General features: G+C 42.0%; 2 protein-coding genes across 5 annotated transcripts in view; both read left to right on the top strand.

Annotated features, from left to right (window-relative positions):
• The window catches only part of farp2 (FERM, RhoGEF and pleckstrin domain protein 2), a 27835-nt gene extending 18779 nt beyond the window's left edge, over nucleotides 1-9056 (top strand). The window contains exons 14-27 of one of the 4 annotated variants that reach the window (XM_087179212.1): nucleotides 374-558; nucleotides 813-902; nucleotides 1585-1718; nucleotides 1799-1880; nucleotides 1957-2194; nucleotides 2828-2958; nucleotides 3077-3145; nucleotides 3229-3318; nucleotides 3995-4077; nucleotides 4525-4643; nucleotides 5533-5672; nucleotides 6411-6518; nucleotides 7144-7295; nucleotides 7433-9056. In XM_087179212.1, the coding sequence (XP_087035338.1) occupies nucleotides 374-558; nucleotides 813-902; nucleotides 1585-1718; nucleotides 1799-1880; nucleotides 1957-2194; nucleotides 2828-2958; nucleotides 3077-3145; nucleotides 3229-3318; nucleotides 3995-4077; nucleotides 4525-4643; nucleotides 5533-5672; nucleotides 6411-6518; nucleotides 7144-7295; nucleotides 7433-7526 (1715 nt within the window). In that variant the 3' untranslated portion in view covers nucleotides 7527-9056. Of the gene's footprint in view, nucleotides 1-373; nucleotides 559-812; nucleotides 903-1584; nucleotides 1719-1798; nucleotides 1881-1956; nucleotides 2195-2827; nucleotides 2959-3076; nucleotides 3146-3228; nucleotides 3319-3994; nucleotides 4078-4524; nucleotides 4644-4883; nucleotides 5048-5532; nucleotides 5673-6410; nucleotides 6519-7143; nucleotides 7296-7432 lie in introns of those variants that run through there. The other 3 variants (XM_087179213.1, XM_023425959.2, XM_087179214.1) reach the window with 3 other exon arrangements.
• A 3672-nt stretch (nucleotides 9057-12728) lies between these two features.
• Nucleotides 12729-21978, top strand: boka (BCL2 family apoptosis regulator BOK a). The gene is made up of 5 exons (XM_023425950.2): nucleotides 12729-12890; nucleotides 13129-13473; nucleotides 15305-15433; nucleotides 18447-18610; nucleotides 20732-21978. The coding sequence occupies exons 2-5, from the start codon at nucleotides 13260-13262 to the stop codon at nucleotides 20855-20857; spliced, it is 633 nt and encodes a 210-aa protein (XP_023281718.1). The 5' UTR covers nucleotides 12729-12890; nucleotides 13129-13259; the 3' UTR covers nucleotides 20858-21978.
• The last annotated feature ends 851 nt before the right edge of the window (nucleotides 21979-22829 follow it).

The raw sequence follows: 22829 nt of genomic DNA, 5'->3' as shown, positions 1-22829 counted from the left end.
GTGGGAGCCATTACTTGCCCTGGTCTGCTCTGCCGTCTCCACTTTCATTTAATGGCCAGTGTGTGTGATGAACCGTTCCACTCGTTTTGTTTTTCTGTGAGAGGAAATGAGATAATTTTGGAAAAGCAGTTTAGGTGAAGGTGAAGGTTACTGTCGTGTATATTTGATTTGACCGTGTGCAACATATTAAAGCTTCGTTGCAGATATGCTAAGTGTTGAGAGCATGATTGTTGACTTAAACTCCACCCATCGTAAAAAGATCATGTTGGGCCTGTTCGGGCTGAGTCAGTTAACCCTTTTTTTATTTTTCACTTTCCCAACAAGACAGTTTATTTCATACAATTTTTGTATTTCTGTTTCCCCTCTTCCACAGATTCAGTGGTGGACAGCCCTCAGCTCTCACCCTTCAACACCAAAGGGCCCCTCTGCCTGTCGCCCTCCTTCCAGATGTCGACCCTCAGCCTGCCGGGCCAGACGCCGTCTCCCCTGCAAAGCCCCATCCTGAGCGAGGTGGGCAGCAATGCCAGGCTAGAGGAGGAGGAGGAGGGCAGGAGGAAGGTACACTGCTTACATGCCACCCTTCCACCCCCGCCGCCTCACAACCCCCTTTTTTTTTTTTTTTAAGAGTAGAAATCACAGACTACACCCGCCTTGTAATTTATAATGGGATGGGATTTTCTAACTTTTTTTGTTCATATAATGGAGGGAAAATGAGTTTCACTCAGGGGGAAAGAAAAAGTAGTTTAGTTTTCTCATAATGAATGTTCATCCATCACTCACTTTTAAAACTTTAAAAACCTTTTCTGCCTCAGAGATATCCGACCGACAAGGCCTACTTCATTGCCAAAGAGATTCTGACCACAGAGCGAACGTACCTGAAAGACCTGGAGGTCATCACTGTGGTGAGTTGTCCTGGGTTTTTCTTTTTATTGTAGACACAAAATAGACACAAATAATGTGGTCATTGTGAAGAAAATGCAGAAGCCCAGATTATAGAACATTATAGAATCTTTTTGGGACAGTGTGAATCAAAAGATGATAATGAAAATCGTATATATTATTATATAATATTTTATAATAAAGAAGTGATTAATTAAAAGAGAACTAATAATCGAAGTCTGAAATAAAACACATTGAAAAAATAAACCTTGGTAGTAGAACCAGGCCCTTTTGAGTGCACTTTATTCAGTTTACAATAGAAATTAACATTAAACAAATACATACAAGATCCAGTTTCCCACATTTTCATACGTATATTGTAAATAATGTCAAACCAGACATCATGTCTAAGTATTTCTTGCTTTAGCCTGCGGCACTTCAAATCTGAGACATCAGAAAAGAGTATCACTTTATGATAATATGAATTTGTCACTTGTTTGGTCCGATCAACAACCTAAAACCTAAAAATATTTAGTTTACTGTCAAATATAAAGAAAAACAACAAATCCTCACAGTGGAGAAGCTGGAAAAAATGACTTTTTACGATTCAAGAAACTCACTGATCAATCAATCAACTAATCGTTTCAGCTCTATTGTTTGCATACCAGTTTATTAATGAGGAAAACGTGTATGATTATCGCGCAGTGGTTCCGCAGCGCCGTGATTAAAGAAAACGCCATGCCCGAGGGCCTGATGACCCTCCTCTTCTCCAACATCGACCCCATCTACGAGTTCCACCGAGGCTTCCTCAAGGAGTTGGACCAGAGGCTGGCTCTCTGGTAGGTGAAGCCTCTGTGTTTTTGTGTGTGATGACACGTATTGAATGATGAGACGAGTAACGACGGCCTGTCTTCCTCAGGGAGGGACGCTCCAATGCTCACGTCAAAGGCGACTACCAGAGGATTGGCGATGTGATGCTGAGGAACATGTGCTCTCTGAAGGTGAATTGAATTAAAATCACATTCGCGTTTACCTGACAAAACAGGATGTCATGCTCTTCCCGCTCTTCGTCCTCAGGAGTTCACCAGCTACCTGCAGAAGCACGACGAGGTTCTGACGGAGTTGGAGAAAGCCACCAAGAGGCTGAAGAAGCTGGAGACGGTCTACAAAGAGTTTGAGCTGCAGAAGGTCTGCTACCTGCCGCTCAACACGTTCCTGCTCAAACCCATCCAGCGCCTCATGCACTACAAACTCATCCTGGAGAGACTATGCAAGCATTACTCCCCTGCGCACCGTGACCACGACGACTGTAAGGGTGAGTCCTCCATAGAACAAGTCCTTCAAATATCCACCCAGATGTCATTCAGGCGTCAGTCGCGGCCCTTTTATTTAGGTCGTCATTTCTGGTGAGTGCACAGCGGCCATGTTTGATTTGGTACAACACCACCCCGTCAGAACTCACGCACTACGCCAGTGAGTATCCTGTGTACACATTGGGGAAACAGGAAATGAAAGAAAACAGTGTCACGTTTGTTCCTCTAAGTAATATTGATGATGCTGTGATTTTTGATCATGTGCAATATTGTTGTCATGTTTTTGGAAAGTGTTGCAAAATGAAGATGTGTGTTTTCTATTTATGAACCCTGTGAACGCTTTTGTAATTCTACTGAGCGAACCTGAAGAAGCCGCAGGCGAAACACGTTCACAAGAAACATTCCACGTCACCATGTTGACGGAGGAGTATTTGTGCTCTTATGGACCAAAACAACAGAAGTGTTGGAGAAGTTGATTTATGAGGATAAAAAACTTTGGAAATTTGGAAATTGATGAAAGATTTTTTGGCAAACTCTTCTCTGAGCTGTGTTGTCACTCCAGCCAGATGGTAATGAGTCAGAGATTTAATTATTGTGGATTCTAATCTTTTTTTATTTTCTCTCTCTCTGTGCAGAGGCTCTGAAGGAAGTGGCGGAGATAGCCACTCAGCTGCAGAGCAGTCTGATCCGGCTGGAGAATTTCCAGAAGCTGACAGAGCTGCAGAGAGACCTGATCGGTATAGAGAACTTGACAGCACCAGGCAGGGTGAGTGCAATGACACGGAGCGGAGGGTAGGGGGCGCTGGGAAACTGGGTAAAAAAAACAAAACAGAAAAAGGTTGTCATATCCATCACAGTATCTAACAAGCTTCTCCTGTGTCTAGGAGTTCATACGAGAGGGCTGTCTGTACAAACTCACCAAGAAGGGGCTGCAGCAAAGGATGTTTTTCCTGGTGAGTATGAAAAACTACCGCGACTGAAACTCTTTTAATTTAAGATTCACTAATATCTGTTAACGTGTCCGTTGTCTTCTCAGTTCTCAGACATGCTCCTCTACACAAGTAAAGGTGTGACGGCAACCAATCAGTTCAAAGTGCACGGCCAGCTGCCCCTTCACGGCATGATAGTGAGTATAGAAAGTTTGTCTCTTGTTGACCTGCATCAGGTGATAGGATGATGGTGATGGTGAGAGGTGATCAGTGTGGCAGTATGTTGCGAAGGGAGGGCCCGGGTCTCCTAACCTTGCATGTCTCTGCTTCACTCCCGGCTGCAGCTCATTGTGCTGGACGCGCCGGTAAGTCCTCTGAGCTCCGCCGGCTCGGACGCCCAAAACCCCCCCACCCACCCACCCACCCTTCTTTCTCCCATGCTTGTGTAGACACATCACCAGAGAGAGCACACACATTACTCAAGAGTCACAACCACCTCAGTCCTTGCAGCCGTTTGTCGTTGTTCACCGGGTCAATATAAAAACATGGACATCTCACACGACGAGATATAAACATAAACAGGACGGAGGGATGTTTCCTCATGCCAGAACTGATAGGTGTGTTTTGGAGTTAAATATGGATACTGATAGGAGGCTGAATGAGAAGAAGGACATGGTCTAACTCCATATAAATATGTGTGTATATATATATATATATATATATATATAGACGCTTCAGTAGAGGCAGGTCTCTCTACGACTTGAGCCTTTCTGACTCAGTTCCCCTTTTTATCAAATCTTAAACCATAAGAAGACGACAACTGTTTCCTCCCTCCGACTACATTGCTCTGATTTCGTCTCTTTTTGTACGCAGGTGGAGGAAAGTGAAAACGAGTGGTCAGTCCCTCACTGCTTCACCATCTACTCTGCTCAGAGAACCATCGTGGTGGCTGCCAGGTGAGAGTCTCATGTGACACTGTAAATTAAAGTAGATCAGTCACGTGTGAGAAGTGCTGCTTTAACATATGTACAGAGACCAGGTATTTCTGTGGAAATGTTTGCAGAGCAATGCTAATGTGTAGAAAGCTTAAAAGATAACTAGGACTAATGGAACTAGGAACTTTAACCCTTTTTAAATGAAAATTACATTTTACTCAGTTCAAAAACGCCTGAAGTGAAAAAGATGAGAGTGATCAGACTTTCCTGTGATCAGTTTAGCTTTGTGATGACGGACACTTGAGGTGCAGTTTAGATAATCTGATCATCCAACTACAGAAGAAACTGTGCTAATAAACTGGAATTATTATTACAAACAGATTATATCAAGCAATGCAGATTTAAATTAGTAAAATCACAGACTGAAAAAATTCTCATGTCTTGTTTGTTCTTCTTGTTTGTTTTCAGCTCTAAGGTGGAGATGGGGAAGTGGATTGAGGATCTCAACCTGGCTATCGACATGGCTAAGAAGTCTCAAGAAAAATCCAGCATCTTCCTCGATGCTGGACTCAGCGACCGCTCCAACCGTAAGATTAACTTCAGTTCGATGTGTAAACGTACAGTAACAGTAACCGCGGTACCCGTGGAGTGGAAAAACGTCTGCTTTATGTGACTTTTTTTATACTGTCCTCGGATGAAAACAAAAAGTTTTTGAAAAGCTTTTTCCTTGGGACATAGCAACCGTCTAAAAGTACAGTTAATCCCTTTCATCCACACAACTTCCCGTCCCCCCTCCTCCCCCCTCCTCCTCCTCCTCCCCCCCGCAGGATCGTCTGACGAGGTTTCTCTGGAGCAGGAGTCGGAGGATGACATGAACTCCTCCAGGACTTCACTGGACAAGCAGACGCACCACCGTGCCAACACAACCATGCATGTGTGCTGGCACCGCAACACCAGTGTGTCTATGTCCGATCACAGCCTGGCTGTGGAGGTACTCCTCCTCTGCCCACATCAACACACATACACACACACATACACACACACACACACAGTATAACAAACACAGACCATGAGCAGTTTTATGTGCATGTCAGCGACATTCATCACCTCTCCATCAGTGGAGCAAACCGGCTGTGGTCGCCCTGAGGTCCATCTTGGCGTCTCACCTCGTCTTTCTAACCCCTCAGTTTCCCTGAACGTCCCTCTCTTCCCCTGGTGTTAATATCCTGTGTTTGTACTATCTCTACTGTTTACCGAAGCGTGCTCCGGAAGGCTCTTTGTTGTTGTTATCTTGTGCAAGCGAGAGCATTTCTGTCGTTATTTCTCTGACACTAACATTTTCACTTCACTTCACAGACCTGCAGGATTTCCTAACTTGATTCATCTTTCCCTTTTTCTTCTTCTCAAAGCTAACACGCTAACACTTTCTCTGCACCCTCTCTTCCTTTTTTTTTTTTTGTCTCTTCACCCTCTCAGTCTTCGGCTCTCCGGCCGTCTCACCAGAGCTTCCTCCTCGCTATCTCCTCGGTCAAGGCCAAAGACCAAACACCATCACACATGTTTGCTGGTACCGAAACCAGAACCTCTCTCTCACTGATTACCTGCGCATGAATCAGGTACTAGAGTCAAGAAGTAGTAAAAAATAAAATGGATAAAGTAAAGTAAGTGTTGTGCTGAAGAAAAAGAAAGAATAAGGTTTATTACAACATTGGTTTATTTTTATATCACAGAGCATCAGTTTTTATTATTATATTCAACAAAGTGATTAATAATAATAATAAAGTTTATTTATAGAGCAGGTTTCCTACAAGAGATTTACCCTAAAGTGCTTTACAATAAATAAAAAACATGAAATAGTACAATAAAACTAGGGCAAATTGAAGGACAATGAAAATAGAAGACAGTAGATGATAAAATATGTAAATGAAAATAAAAACAGAAACTAGTTAGAAAAGTTTGTAATATGAGAAAATTAATTAAAAGCCAAGTTCAATAAGTAGGTTTTCAGCTGTTGTTTAAAAATGTTCACTGAGCATCTCTTATAGCTCTTGACTGTGCTTTCCATAGTTTAAGTGCGTGGTTTTAAAAATAAAACAGACAGTTTGGAAACAATTAACTGCCAAATTATTTAGAAGTCACCAAAACTCTTCACTTATTATCAGAGCAGCAACGAGGTGCGTCAGGTGAAATGACCTGTTTGCACAAAACGGACAGGAGAGGTGCTCAGTGACATGAAGTTAAAGCTTCACATACACACCCACATACCTTCCATGTAATGAGTGAGATATACCACATTCAGTTATTGACTTGTCGCTGTCTAACCTGCGTGTCCTCTGCTCTGTCCGCCTCTGTAGAACCAGCTCTCAGGTTACCTCCTGAGGAAGTTCAAGAACAGCAACGGCTGGCAGAAACTCTGGGTCGTTTTCACCAACTTCTGCTTGTTCTTCTACAAGACTCATCAGGTGAGCCCTCGCGTGCTGGGATTCATTGTTCCTGCTAAGAGTATAAAGCCAGTAAAAACATGCAACTCCTCTCAGTCGATCTCCCCTTTTTCTGCTGGTCAAAAAAAAAAGGTAAGACCCGCTAACATCGGGATTTTGTCGGCAGTGGAAAAGGGAACAGTCGGTATTCACACCCGGGTTAAATGACGGGGGAATTTATCGGCTTTTATCTCCTCGCAGTGTGTGTGTGTGTGTGTCTGTGTGTTCTCAGTCCTAACAGAAAGACAAACTTGACTGGGAGTGGAAAAGGGGTTAATTAGCTTTTATTAGCAGCTTTAAAACACCCGTTCATACCTGCCACTGTAGGTGGAAAGGGGGTGTAGCACTCCAGGGGCGAAGTACCTTTTTTATATAAGGAATTCCAGCTTGTATAAGAGACTGGTGAGAGATGAAGGGGGTAAAGTTGTATCTTGCGCTCCTTTTTTTAATATGGACACGCCCTGTAAAGTTGACATATATATGGCACACAGAACAACAACAATACCGGTTGGTATTCTGGTAATTCAGTGCTACACCCAATCTACAATGATTTATTTAAAACATGTAACTGAGGTGATTGGGGGGATGTTGTTGTTGTTGTTTACAGGATGACTTCCCCCTGGCCAGTCTCCCCCTGCTCGGCTACACAGTCAGCACCCCCGAGGAGTCTGACAGCATTCACAAGGAGTACGTCTTCAAACTGCAGTTCAAGTCCCACGTTTACTTTTTCCGGGCAGAGAGCGAGTACACCTTCGAAAGGTACGAGCACATTATCTTGTTTATAATTTATTCCGTGACTCCCAGAGCACTGTCACACACTTCACGGGGGGGGTAATTCAGTAATAGTTTTACACTTAAGTCCGCTGACGTGACACCACACGCTCGTTTCTTCACAGATGGATGGAGGTGATCAAGAGTGCAGCCAGCACTACGGGCCGGATGAGCCTGCTCATACCTAAAGGAGGTCCTATGGAGATGAACGGAAAGTAAATCAAACATGGTGTGTCTGGAGGCTGGGCCTCTGGGACAGCAGATAAACTCAAGTCGGTCTCTTCAGACTCGGAGTCAATCTACAGTGAAATGAACATGTGGACATTAACAAGTGGAGACTGGAAAGATACTGCCAGTTTTGAAGTGTTAACATTTCTCTAATGGTCTGTGCGTTTTTCTTGATTTAATGATGTAAATGATAACATTTGCTCCAGTACACAGGATATAATGAAAGGGAGACCTGTACATTATGATCTGTTTTTTTTTGTTTGTTTGTTTGTTTTTTTGCATGTGTAGCGCTGGTCATATCGACCGAAATGACGGGGGAATACTGTTTTTTTTAAGGGACCAAATTCAACACAGACGGCTGAAAATCAGGCTTTTTCTCTTGAGCACATGTCGAGTGAAGCTTTGTTGGGTACAGCACTGTGCGCCGGGAAACAGGTGATATACAGTATGTGGAAAATGAAGGAACGGGATAGTGTGTGCTCTCTTCATTGTACTTTGGGAGAGCCAGAAGGGTCTGTATGTGTGTGACAGAGGGAGAGAGAGAGAAGGAGGCGAGCAGAAAGTTAATGAAACGTCGAAACAAGTTTGAGACTAGAAGCCGTTGACACATGGGAAGTTTTGAGGAATTCATGCTGTTGTATGGACGAAGACACGCACGCAATTCGGCATCAGACGTTGTTACACGTCAGTGAACGTTTCACAGGGTTTTAAGCATCAACCTGTATGAACTGTAGTGTGAGCAGTATTTATTTCTAAAACTCTGAGGCCAGTCCACTTCAGAGGCTTTATTTGCCAGTTAACAGAAGGAGGCGAAAGATATTTCAAGTGCTGCTCTGCTTAATACTCCTGATTAGTTAGGCAGCATTATTGCCAGTTTGGTGACACCTTATACTATTAAATGTAATCTTTTATCCTGTTATTGTTCATAGGGATAACAACTCGAGGAAATACTGTGCAGTGGTTACTTTAGTGTTTACTCTGTGGAAAAGTTGCAGATTTTTCTTTTTAAAACAAACCAGAAGAACATATTTTGAAGTAACTGTAATTGGTGATTATGTCTTTGTGTGACAGGCTGTTTAGACAAATGGGAGCTGACTTATGGGAGACACCTATGACACTTCCTGTCAGTTATTTAGTGCGCTACATGCAAACATGGTATTATTTGGTGTATATTTTTTATGAAGACTGGAACCTTTACTCTGTGTGTGTGTGTGTGTGTGTGTGTGTGTACGTTTGTACAGTATGTGTGTGTGTGCGCAGAGAAGCCAAGTGTGTAGTCTTACCTGTACACCTCCCCTGCCTCTGGAGCTGTATCAGACGGTGATGATAGAGGTCATCTCCCAACTATCTGACATCCTGTGTGTGTGTGTGTAAGAGACCGACTCTGTCGCACAGTTAACATTGAGTATGTTACTCCTATTTATTGTTTAGCATGTGATCAGGGCCATGCTCCTGAATGCCCTCATGTAGTCTTCATGTTATTCCATTGAACACCTAACAAATAAAACATCATTTCAATCAGTTTGTGTCTGTTTTTCAGACAGTTACAGTTACAGGCTGTTTTACATAATGTGTGTTGCAGAAAAAATCTCGACAGCAGCTGTCTACCAAATGTCTAATGAGAAACTTTTACATTTTAGGTGTTTACCTCAAAGTACTTCACAAGAAGCTTTGCCAGATCACTTTTACTGCACATAATACTAAACCTTTGCCCTTTTAGGTCATTTTTAGCCACTGGTTTGCAGCATCTTTTAAAAATAAGCCATAACTGATTCCTGTCTAAACATTAAAAAAAATATTATTTTTGATTCACTATTTGCAAAGGTACAAACCACACAAACTGTAGGTGAAGCTCATTTCTTTCAGGAGTTATCTGAACTAGTTCTCCAGTGTTACAGGATTCGATTTATACGCATGCGCACTTACACTCGAGCGTAATGGCGTTGACGCATAACGTTGCGGCGGTAACGAGATCGAAGCTAGTCCAATTGCCACGTCACTTCCGGTAAACCGCCGGTATAAATTCGGGCACGTCTTACGCACGAATGCAATTTGAAAAAAAGCCAGCGGAGTAACTGCGGCGACTGACAGTGTTTCTGCTCAAAAACAACAGAGAATTACATTTTTGACTCACAACAATTACAAAATGGAGTCGCAGGAGAACAACACTGCACACAATGATTTTGAATTGATACGCGAAACCAATAGTGTCCTCCTCCGTAAAAACAGAGCGCTCTGCCTCATTAAGAAACACCTCATTCAAAAGAGGGAGATGTTGCAGAAAACTCTGAATGACCTGACGGGCCAGCAGGACACCAGCAGGGTCCCTGAATTAAGGGGCACAGATGATATAGATTTCCATCAGCGAATCAACAACGGTGCAGACTATGAGTCCTTCTGCCAGGACAACCAGGTCCTCACCGACAAAAACAGTGTCCTCTGCACAGAAAGTGACATAATTGCTGAAGACATAGATGCCTTTCAGAAAAACATTAATCGACTGACAAAGCCCACAGGTGCTGTGTCTCGAGTGTCGAATAATCTTAAGGTTTGGGAGAAGGAGCGAGAGACTTTTCACCAGCGAATCGAGGTCCTGACCAAACAGAGTTGTGAGGCGAAGGAAAAGCAGAAAGGGGCCCTGCAGGAGAAGGAGGCTCTACAGGAGAAAGTGGATGCCATCACCAAAGAGGTGACATTGAACCGAAAGGCGTGGGACCAGGAGAGAGAGATCTTGCAGAGAGAGATCGAGACCATGAAAAAACTAAAAAGTGAGGTCGAAAAAGAGACGCTGCAAGTCAACGAAACTCTGCAGAGAGAGGTCCTGGAGCTTCAGACAATGTCCAAGAAGGAAAGAGAACTGAGAGACACGAAGGAGACGAGGGAGTACAGACTGAAAGCAGAACTGTGGATGCCAGAAGCAGTTCAAAGCATCGCTGAGACGGTTCGGGCACTTCAGGAGCAGGTGAACGCCCTTCGTGACGAGGTGAGGGCACTGAGGGAGAGGCTGCCGGGTCACGACGACTCAAGTTCTGAGGAGGAGCTGAGCTTGTCCAGCCACAGGAGAGACTTCTCAGGTTCCTCAACCAGAGGAGGATGTAGAATGTAAACTTAAGACTGGGTGCTGGTGGGATCTCGATCTATCTATCTATCTATCTATCTATCTATCTATCCCCGTCTCTCTCACCAGCCCACATTAACAAATTAAAAAACTTAATAAAAACTAAACAAAATGCTTGCAAGTGTAAGTTGCTGAGATGTGGCTGCATATATATGCTAGGACAGCATTTTGAGTTTCACGGCTAGAAGAGTTTTGCACACTGAAACTGTCTCGTGAAACCTAAGCCAAACCAGTGTAACAACGCCTCATCCGGTACGAGGGAATTTTGTTTGAGTGTACCCGTGTAGAGAATAAAAGGTCTCACTGAGCCTTGTCAATAATTAAGTTGTCGGTTACAGTTTTTCTTGCCTGCCGTATTACTCAAACAGGGCTCTGCAAAACTGTCGAGCCACCCCAAACAAAGCAGGGGCATTCCTCAGGCAAGTCCAAACAGCATGGAAATTGGGTGGGGCGGCCTCCCCTGAAATGCCAATACGGCTCACCTGCCAAGGAAATCAACTCGAACAGTTTTCTTTTAGGGAGTGGCGAAGACGTGTGAGACACCGCTGTCTGCTGTCATGATGTTTTATTTTCAAAACGACTTGGCTACACGGCGCATTTATTCCACTATCTCAATTTAATGGGTTCAGTCGGTAAATAGTTTGCAGATAACAATTTTACATCTACGACGTGAATACGATCAAGAATTATGTTGCTTTCACAACGGAGACGGTGCAATGTGTTGGTTTCAAATCCTTATCATGGCCAACTGCACTCACCGCTAGATTAGTATGTCATACAGGAAACACACAATAGCCTAACTGACATTTCTCAATTGAAATACTATATTATGAGCAGGCAGAATTTGACTGTAAGGTCCTCCTATTAAAGATACAACACCAGCAGGGCCGTACACGAACACTGAATCATGAGTCTAACAAGTTTACTTTTTTTTTCATTCAGTTAAATTAGCCTGGTTTTACAAAATACAGTACACATACCAGCAATGAATACTCCCTAGTTAACATCTTATGTCTCATCTGTTTAAACTAGGCTAGCAGTTTCCCTGTTTCCACTCTGTGCTAAGTCTAAGCTAACTAGCTGCTAGAGCTAGCCTAGTGGTATCAGCAAAGCAAATAAATGTATTTCCCCAAACATCAAACCATTCTTGAAATATATTGTATTTCCCTGCATATAAATGCAACTTTTACGCTATTGACATTATAATATATTATTAAAGTTTATAGTGTGCAAGTGAATTTTCATTTACTGCTAGGTCAAATTTTGAACGGTGGACTTGACAGGGAGTTTTATCTGCATCTCCAAAGGACTTACTTGTATATTGCATATTTTCATGGTGCCTAAGCTTTGCAAAGATAAATCTGACCACTGACTCACAGTTGTCTAATGTATTTGTCAGCAGTGTTATCTTCTCTCTTAGCTTTGGCTTGCAAACTAAAAGTCTTACCAGTGAGCCTGCAGCTGCAAAATGGGGGCATGGAGTTGTTTTAATGGTAAGGTTGCCTTATAAGAAATGTAGGATTGTGTGTTTATGGAGCCTGACTCATACTAGGGGCTAAAAGTCAGTATATGTCACTCTCTGCTGCTTTGACTTTTACTATTCTTTTTTAAATCCATCTCCCCCAACTTTGCAGAAGTGCAATAAGAAATTGTTGTAATAACCCTTTAAGAGTTTTTTTTTAACCATATTTATATTTATACTATCCTTTGCACTTTTAAACTTATAGTATTTATTCACTGTGGGCAGCATTTCACCTTCTAACGGGTACTAGTTTCTGCTTCACAGCCTGCACTGATCATTAGTACACCACTCACACAGTCCGGATGATTTAGACAAAATTAAGTGTTTTATTTTGGCAAGCTTCCTGCGTGTTTCCTGTTCCATAGAAAATAACAGAATAGACTAGTTGGAGCTGAGGATTGCTGGTTTTTTATTATGCATTCACACCTTTGATAAATCCAGTGTGTGTTAGTCGTGTGAGTTGGGATGGGAGCCGGAGGGGCGGGGCTTGTGTTGGTCCCCCTTATCTCCGCCTTTGGACTCCACAATAAGTGCCCTTAGAAGGAAAGCCTGTCAGACTGTAAACTTGGAGCAGTTTTTGCGCCTGGAGTGGCGGTGAATCCTCAGTTCACAGAAGTCAGCGACCAAAACCACTTTTCGGCTCAGTGACGAGCGAAGATGGAGCCCGTGTAAAGATGATGGTGTAGGTGGGGATTATCAGCATATTAATTCTCGGGTAAGAATAATTTAATTGCGTTTGCCTTCATTATAAGCGGGTATATGCGCACTAATACTAACTTTATGGAGAATACGTAAGTTCTCTGGTCTAGTGTGAAACTTTTCCTGCTCTCTCTCTCCAGCCTGGGGTTTATATAACCTGCAGCTTCAGTGGACTGTGATTGCGCCTGCTTAGGACAGCTTTATCCAGGCTATCAAAGGATGCCCACAAACTAATCCGCGTGTTTGTTATTCAGGGTAATCTCCAGAGGTCTTGTTGTCTGCGAGAAGAGGAATTTGGAGGACGTGTGCCGGGGAGAAGTGGCCGCTGTGTGTGGCGGTGGAGGCGGGGAGGTGAGCAGCGCACTCCGTGGCGGATGACAGGGGCATGGAGATGTTGCGCCGCTCCTCTGTGTTTGCGGCTGAGGTGTTTGACCGCTCCCCCACCGACAAGGAGTTGGTGTCCCAGGCCAAAGCACTGTGCAGGGACTACATCCATTCCAGGCTGAACCGTGCTGGCGTAGGCTGGTCTAATCCCGAACATGGGCTGGCTGCATCAGGTGGGACGCTGGGAGAGATATCGACGGTTCTGCTGTGGCTGGGTAAGTTTAGATGGTTCACCTAAAACTCCATAGAGCATCATTCAGCAGGTCACAACAACACTACAAATAACATTATTTTACAGTATTTAAAGGCAAATAGTACAACTATAATATCCCCACAGACGGTTACATTTCTGCTATGGTTGACATTGAGAGGGCAAAGGTTATGTCTTTGTTTTTTTCCTTGGGATGTCAGGGCCTAAAGTGCATTTAACAGTCTATGAATTTAAGTTTAACATGCTGGTTATTTAAAGAAAAAAAAAGAAATGTACCAATTGACTTTCATTTGACCACTTTTAGGTTAAGAAAAAACACATGAGAGCATTTTAACAATAAATGGAATTTATACCTGGTGGTATAAAGCGAACTCTAACCCTCATGTAGGGAAACTGTGTATGTAGAGCTGTTTTTAATAGATAAATACTTAAATCTCTTCAAAATTGTCCTGTGGGGTGGATGCGGCTGCCTGGATTGAAGGACATAAAAAAAAAATCCTGGCCATGATCCAGTTTGTCATTACATTTCATCATCCAGAAAGGTGTTGTGAGAACACCTTTCGTTTTCAGTGGAAGACCTTGAAGTAATTCCAGGGAATCCCCAGAAAAAAAAAAGGGACATGGTTTCGTTTCAGTTTTATTTTCCCTGCCTGGATGTCTGCCCACTATGAAAACTGATAGACTACAGATGGCTCTTCAAGTGTGACATTTCACTTAACATAGCCCACATCTGGTTTGGCTAGTTATGAAAGTTGCTGGAAACTCAGATCTAATCAAAGTAGAATGTGTTTGTGGAAGAAAAAACAAAAGGAAACAATCAGGAACACATCTGGGCAGGCAGTCTCCAAAATTAGCTAAAAAAAAATTAAAATCAAAACAGGGTTGGCAAACCTCTGAGACCAACATCTATTATAGATAGTAACTCTGTTTATTTTGGACTTTTTGGTTCATTTTAAAGTCTACCGAGTTACAGGAAAAGCATCTACAGTTCACAGATTAAAAGTTCAGGTGAAAACAACATTCTGGAAAGTGCAGTTATTCACATTTTTGTTGGATGGATATCACTCTCATGTCTGTACAGTACATCAGTAAATCTGTAGCTGCTACCACTTAGCTTAGCACAAAGACTTGACACAGGTTGAAATAGCTAAATTGAAGCTGTCCGAAGGTAACAAAATCCACCTAGCGGCATCTTTAAAACTCACTAATTAACAAGTTAAATCTTGTTTGTTTAGTGTGTCAGAACTGTGCAATGTAAAAACAACAATTACATGCCAGACTATTTCTTGACCGGGAACCAGCGGAGACTCCAGCTAGTTATTGGTACCTTCGAACAGAGCCAAGCTTGCTTCTTTCTTTATACCAAGTTAAGCTAACAGGCTTTAGCCACGCATTTAACCAACCTTGTCATCAAACTCTATGCAAAAGTCAAAACTTATTATCAAAATACACCTTTAAATTAAAAGCGAAAACATGTCGCTTTTGCTAAACAGCAGCAGCTGTGGCCACAAATGATAATTATGTCCAATTAACTGCTGCATTTAGCATTTAGCTAATCTGCTAACCTATTGTAACAGTAGCACAAGTGAAGTGGGTTAATAGAGTCAGCCAATTAACTCTGTAATGTCTGTTATACAGACATATTTACTTAAGTTTGCTAACATTAGCCTATATTAGCCACCATTAGCTACTGGTCATATTGTGTTTTATCGCTTATGAATTCAGCTTTTCATTTGTAACAGGAATATTGTGTTATCGCTTCTTCTTTTTTTTAAAATAGGAAGTGCAAAGTAAGAAAACACTTGAAACTGTTTATTTTCTTTTGTTTTTGCCAGGTAATGAGTTGGAATACCTTCGACCCAACGTTTACCGCAACGTAGCGCGACAGCTAAACATCACAGTGGCATCGGAGAGCGTGGTGTCCGACGCCTTCCTGGCTGTGGCTGCAGACATTTTCTCCACGGGTACGTCCTCGTCAAAATGTAGATGCGCTGTAAATCAAGCCATGCATGCAGGCCTACATCATGGGAACTAACTTTAGTGCTTTGTTATCAGGTTTGTTTCTGACCTTCACAAACCTGGACTTGAAAATAAAGGAAGATGTCGGTCCTTTTAGGGAAGTTCTTCATTTAGTTTTAAATGGGAAGGAGGAACTTCAGAGCTTGAGGCCTTTACGATAAAGATATTGAAAGTTTGGAGTGCAAATGTTACTTCTCCTATTGATGCTTTTTCGTTTTAATTAACATTCAAGTTTTCCTGCCTAAAATAAACTAATTTCAGTCTGCTTTTTCCATGTAAACACTTCTAAAGTAGGCTGACCACAGGATCCTGTAGTTAGTCAGAGACATTTTGTTGCTGTCATTATCCCCTCCAGGAAAGGAAACCTAGAGGAAAATTCAGCCCATATTAGGTTAACATGTTGCTGGAGTGAGTGATTGTTACGGACAGTTTGAACCCCACCCCAGGAGTTCAGTCATGTATCTCAGCTGGCTTCTTCCTCAGGGAATGTAACAAAGCAATCCGCTGCAAAGGTAATTAAGAGTCAACTGTAAACTGAAGAAAATCAGATTAGTCTGTTCCTTGGTAGGAGCAGAGTCACTTAGAAAAATTGTTGCCCACTTCAAATATATTAAAATGAAAGAACATGTACCTTAATCCAAACATGCTCCTGTGGTTATGATTATGACTGCAGTGTTTATTTAAGGATTTACACAAGGAAAAACAAATTGCAGTGAGGCTTTAGTTTCAGTTTACAGGTTTTAAAAAGTGGGACATACAGTAAAGCTGACGGTCTAGACTTGTCTCAGTGTGAAGAGGAAGTTATGCACAGCAGTAGATAATGACCACAAGCTTTTTTAATGTGCATGAGCTCAGTCACAAATGTAGCGCCGCTTTCCACAAGGCACCGATAAACCACGGCTAAAATATTTTCTGACATCCTGCATGTTGAACTGTGCAGCAGTGCAGGATGAGATGCCTTTTGTTTCCTTCGACTTCCCTTTTCTTGAAACATTTATTTAACAATGGATCAAATTACTGCGTGTAATGAGAAAGTTGTCACTGGATTTCTCGAACCCACAGAGGATTTTTCCACCAGGCTCTCAGTTCCTCTCAGCTCCACAGAGCGTCTTAGCATCTTACAGATCATTGTTTTGGTGTTACAGCCCTCACCTTTAAATAAACCTGCTGCAAAGTTACTATGAAGACAAATTTAGCCACTAGCTAGTGAACGTGTTTAAAACAGAGCTAAACAAATCGGTTAAAGCACGTTTAAAATTGCAAACTTTATGGAAGAACAATGCTACACCACTGGAGTATCCCTTTTACTCAAGTAGTGGTCCGTCTGACGGGGCGTCCTATTGGTTCACGTACATGTTTTTAATTTTTGCCCTTACATCGAGAAATGCATGTATTTTCCACCGTAGAGCCGAGGCACCTCAGTAGCTTAACTGAAGCACAAAGTGGACATTGTCGGTCTGTATACAGCACAAGTCGAACCAGCGCCTGAGGTGGGACCCTATGTGAGGTCGCACTGAAAGGAGCAATACATTGATCCTGGCTAAACAGTGGCTTTGAAAGCAGCTTTGTCAAGTATGAGAAAATGCCCCCTGGTGATCTCATGTGGGTTATCTCAGATTGGAGACTTCATTTATTTTAAGGGAAGATGTACAAACTGAGCGTGTGGAGTTTGGCAAGAAGTTTGCAACAAAAGACACGAGTTGCACTTTGGGATCCAGCGTTTTTTTTTTTTATTTTTAGAGCCTGACCAATGCTGGAAACTAAAAGTCACAATATCTCAGCCTCTGCTTCAGTTCATCAGTTTTCAGCCATTCTTTTTTTAGTTTGTCTCTCACAAGGCTCCCGAAGGAGGCCAGTTTTAATTTAGTCAACTCCCATAACTCCCATGTGGGATCTCCATGAAATCAGAAATGTCTAAAGAAAATAAGAACAAAGCTGTTTTCTGTTGATAAGATTTCTTTTCCCGTCAACATCCACATAATGCCTTTCCTCATGACTCTAAGCACGACGACAACTGGGAAAATTAATTTGTTCAAACTGATTTGCATGATATGGACATTTTATTTTACACCTTGTGCAACGCAATGTGCATCTCATTTAACCACTTATCTTTTTTTTTTTACCTGATTCAGGATATTTAAAAACTGTAGTATAATCACATTCTTACATTAAAACTAACACAGTTTTTTTTCCAACGGGGAGACATCTTTTAATTCTGTTTTATTTCATTAATGTTTTTGTTGCGTCTTTTTAATTCTTTGTACCAAAACTTTGGTTTAAAAGTTTCATCTCTTCTAAACTCACTAAATATTCGAGTAGCAGTTTTAATAGCGCGTCATCCTGCAAAGTCCAGATATCAGCGTTGAAGAGAAACACGAGCGCCGTTTATGAGATCCTAGGAATGAATCAGACGACAGTTGCAGAAGATGGATGGAGTTGAGGCTCAGTTTGTATGTGTTGGACCTACAGTATAAACCCTACAGGAATGGTCTGTAGCTTTGACTGTAAATGGTGTGGGGGCAGAAAGCTTTACTCTACATCAATTCAATTCAGTTTTATTTATACAGAGTCAAACCATAACATGCATTATCTCAAGGCGCTCTGAACGGAGAACTAAGTTGGAAAAATGATCTGCTCACTAATCTGGTGAGGCGCACTGCCTGACTGCTGCGCCCAGCCTTGTGTTTGGGTTTTCTTCTTTGTGGGACAGGCAGGCACGCAGGCCTCATGCCTGGCTGCTGCTGAGGTTTTATAATTTGTTCATCCATCTTTGAAGAGAACTGCTGACACAGACATTTTGCTGCCCCAAAACCTACTTCAGCCGTTCAGAAAGAGCAGTCACTCCACTTTCCTGTTTTCACTGTTTGTCCATCAGATCGCAGGACGTAAATGATTGTGGATAAAGCTTTGAGTAAGGGTGTCGTGTGTTTTGTTCTAACAGCTGTGTGTCTTTATCAGGTGTAACATGGGGAAAGGTGGTGTCTTTATACGCCGTGGCGGGGGCCTTGGCAGTGGACTGTGTACGCCACGGTCATCCAGCCATGGTCCATACCATCGTCGACTGCATGGGGGAGTTTGTCCGCAAGAGTCTGACCTCCTGGTTAAAAAGGAGAGGGGGCTGGGTAAGAGATACTTCACCTGATTACTTGATTGTGTGGCTGCTTGTCTGTATGTGAATGTTGTCGGTGCTGCTGATCTCAGGCCTGCAGTTAGACGACGGTAAACCGACACTGATGGCTGACAGAGCTGCGGCAGTGTTTGCTTGGTGCGGCCAAGTATGTTAAGCTGACTGTAAAATCATTAAACCCCACTACATCTGTTCTAAATCCCAACATGGATACTATATGGGAATATCATAGCAATATTATACAGGGCTTGAAATGATAAAGTACGGTAATTTTAACATCCGAGTCCTACTGCCAGAGACTAAGGGCGACATTTTCAAATTGTTCTTTTTGTCTGATTTACTAATTTACAAAGGTTTAAAGCAGTGAGGCCCAAATCTGAACATTTGAAAAGCTGGAACTATTAAATGTTTGGTATTTGTGCTGGAAAATTAACTTTTTTTTTCTTGAGTAATTGATTATCAAAATAGTTTCCAGTTAATTTTCTGTCAATGAACTAATTGTCTAATCATTTCATTAGTTGCTGACGCTTCCCTCGTTATCTGAGACGCTTTGAACAGATAGACACGGTCCCTGTGATATTCTGCTATGGAAAATATCACAGACTCACTGTGGTAATGTGAAACTGCAATACATCAGGTTTAAGTATAATAAGGTGTAAGTACAATAATGATGACAGGGGACGCCGCACAGTAAAGTAGTAAACTCTCTCACACAGTGTTGGGAAGGTTACAGTTGAAATCTAACAGGTTACAGATTATTAATTAACCTGTTAACTGTTTTAATTGCTTCGTCAAAGCAATGTAACTTATTACACTTGATTACGTTTAAGTATCATTCATTTATTCTGTTGGTGTCCTCTAGAAATTCACAACCTGATGACGAGTTAATATTTATTGAAGACACAATGCTGAGTGACGTTAGCTTGGCCAACAGAAGATGTTCCTGCTCGGCCTAAAGATGCCAAGCAACAGAATGAAGGTCATATTCTGCATATCGGCTTTTTACTCTACAGAATATAGTTTATGATTAGTAACTGTAATTTAATGACCAGGTTTTAGTAACTATAACAGATCACAATAATCACCTATAAGTGAACTGGTGCTCTGGATTGTTTGTTTTAATGTTTCAGTACTTGTTCCCCTTTTATGAACTTAAACGTCATAGTAGCTATAATCTCTCTCTCTCTCTCTCTCTCTCTCTCTATATATATATATATATATATATATATATATATATATAATAGTTTCTTTAACACAGAATTAGAATTTGATCAGATCACAGTGCATGAGGAAAGACACGTCCACAACTGATGACTTGAATTTAACAAGTAATTGTTTGGGGTTTATAAACAAGGACAGCTACACACAAACTGCATCAGATAGAAGAGAAGTGGTTCCTTCTGTTGATTCCTGTTTATGGGAAAAGCCTGCCCGATAAAAAAAAAGAAAAATCCCGCAGAAACAATAAAGTGAAACTCAGCCCCCGAGAAGTAACAAGGCCTGGCAGCGAGCCTCTGTCTGTGCTCTGCTCTGCTCGGCTGGAAAGAGCACAACAACTGAGCGAATGAACGCTTGTGTACCCAGAAACATGGCACCCAAGTCGGCTGTGTTTTGAAAATAAATGGAGTGTGACAAAATGAAGAGCAATGCATTGTATAACTGACCTAACAAGCACAAACGAGGGACTTGTTTTTATTCCGCAGCTGCAGTCTGAACTCAAACTGTAATATTTCTACGCTGGGGGATGATGTCAGCGTGTAGGAAACCTTTTGAATATTTTGTAATGTAAGGGCCCAGATTGATAGGAGGAGTGTTTGGTGTCAGGACTGTCTGTTGTGTTTCATTTGCTGTGAAAGTTATAGTTTATCAGTAGACTGTTTGAATAAGCATTGCTGAGATTACAGTGTGGGCCTTGGCTTTGAAATAACATATTTGTGGGAAGGTTGTACGTCTTGTCACTGCAGATTCTTGACTGATCAACAACATGTGTTGGATTGATACCATTGTGAAACACACACAGCAGGAGAACTCTTGCTCCAAAAGCCACTTTTCTGTGTTGTTTTATATCAGCATCGCGGTTCATTTGGTGATCTCTGGGTTCTCTCTGCTGTTACAGGTGGACGTGACAAAATGCGTGGTGAATACTGATCCCAGCTTCCGCTCTCACTGGCTGGTGACTGCTGCCTGTGCCTTTGGACACTATCTGAAGGCCATTGTGTTGTACCTCCTGCGGGAGAAGTGAAAGACAAAGTCACATGCTGGATTTGGAGCAGACTGACCGGCACTGCACACCACCACCAGCACCACTCCTCCGCTGAAGCATCCACTGCTCTGGATTATGTTTACACTCATTTGCACTGAGCCTTCACTGATGAACACCTATTCCATTCGTAGACAATGGACTTGTCCTGCTTCTTCTGCTTTGCCGTGGCGATTTATTTTGAAAGCTTATACAGAATATTGCCACACGTTTGATGTGAATGTCTAAAAATCACCCGCTGTTAATGTTTTTAGCTTTTCATTTTTCCACAAACAGCAGAGTTGACCATGCGGATGCCTGTTCGCCAGGGGTCTGGCTGCCTCTAGTGGTTGAAAGTGGTAACTATTGTATCACTCATGGTGGTCTAACCTGGATGGCATACACAGGCCAACAGACTAGTCCATGCTAGATAAGTGGAAAGTGCATCATACTTCTTCTAACTAAAGGACTGAATGAAAATAGCTGGGGGCTTGGGGCTCATAAAAGGGGAAGGGTTCATGTATGTCTTTCTCTTTGCTGAAGGGAGGATAGTCTCTGTCTTACTCCAGATTTAGATTTTGCTTCAGCTTCATCAACAACGATCCTGTCTCTGTTTAAGGGTTTTCTTTTTCTCATCACAATAGCTAGTATCTAGCAGGACCAACTAGTCAGCTTTGAGAACATATTTTGACTGAAGTTCTAGTAGCTTATTAATGGTTAACTACAAGAAACTGTTAATTAACGTAAGGATGTCCTTGCTTTAGGCCCTTTAGGCCCTCTCCCCAGTCCCGAATGAGTCAGATGAATTGAGCCTACCCCTGCCACAAAATGTATTTCAGACAGCACTATACGTTCAATGCAGCTCTTGGTCTCTGTATTCCTTTTTCGTTGTGAGGCAGTGTGTTTATATTGCTGTACTGTGATGGCAGAAATGCTAAGTAACAGTATTTTTTCTTTGAGTTAGAGCACTTTGATAACATTTCAATATATGAGTAGAATTTATTCCATGAATAATTTCACTTTTACACGGCACGTAGGATTAGGCGACAGAGAAAATAAGCAAATTTGTATGAGTTACATGCATCTGTAAATATTAATGTTAATAAATGGTTCTTACAACTATCCTTTGGGTCTGCAATTGTAAATTTGTAAGTTTGTATTGATTTGCAGTGAGCATTCTCTCTGAGGGGACAAGATGGCGGCACAATGACCCCCACAACATGACAGAGCCACTGGATCCCCTCACTTCAGGGGTCAAGTAATGAGGGATTCATGCACTGCAACCCTACTATAATATTCCTCTCTATGACTTATTGCTGACACAGTCTCATCACGTCGTGCATTGACATTCTCAGTCACCTGAAGAAGAGCTGCTCTTCTGTTTTTCCTTACATACTGAACTAATGCACGAGCATCACAGCTCAACAATTTCCATCCCTATTTACTGAAATGCAGATCTCACTTTAGTCCCAGTTTCTATTGAAACACTCTCCAGCTGAGCCGTCTTTGTGCCTGAAGCTCGTGCCATCTGTGCCCCAACAATGGACCTTGCTTAAAGATAAATCTTTTCCTCTTGCCATCTTGATAAAAAAAAATCTGAATCACCTGGGCCTGCTCAGCATTTTCATACATGCCACAGTACATGACTGGATGGTAATTTCTCAATTGTTCTATGCAGTGAAGCTGTGTGGAGGCATCTGCATTCGTTATGTTCAGACACGTCTCCAACCACCGTGAGACATCGTCCACCTCATTTTTCTAACTAAGTACTTAATGACTTATGACTAAATATGAGTAATAATTCTCCTGTATAGTTTATTTGTAAACTGCTGACCCCCACTGAAGCTTGGGTGTTTAACACTGCATCTCAAACCATTCCTGTTACACTTCACCCTTACACTGATAGTAATATCCTATCTCTTACTATGGATATTATTATATTGCAGTTCTTAATGGAGTTTAGACTTTGCTGTTT

Source organism: Seriola lalandi, unplaced genomic scaffold, assembly GCF_002814215.2.
Source record: "Seriola lalandi dorsalis isolate HSWRI2012SDOR001 ecotype SW California unplaced genomic scaffold, Sedor1 jcf7180002054797, whole genome shotgun sequence".
In the NCBI taxonomy this organism is placed as follows: Eukaryota; Metazoa; Chordata; class Actinopteri; order Carangiformes; family Carangidae; genus Seriola; species Seriola lalandi.
Note: the sequence above shows the minus strand (reverse complement) of the source record. Positions and strands in the feature narration are given on the sequence as shown.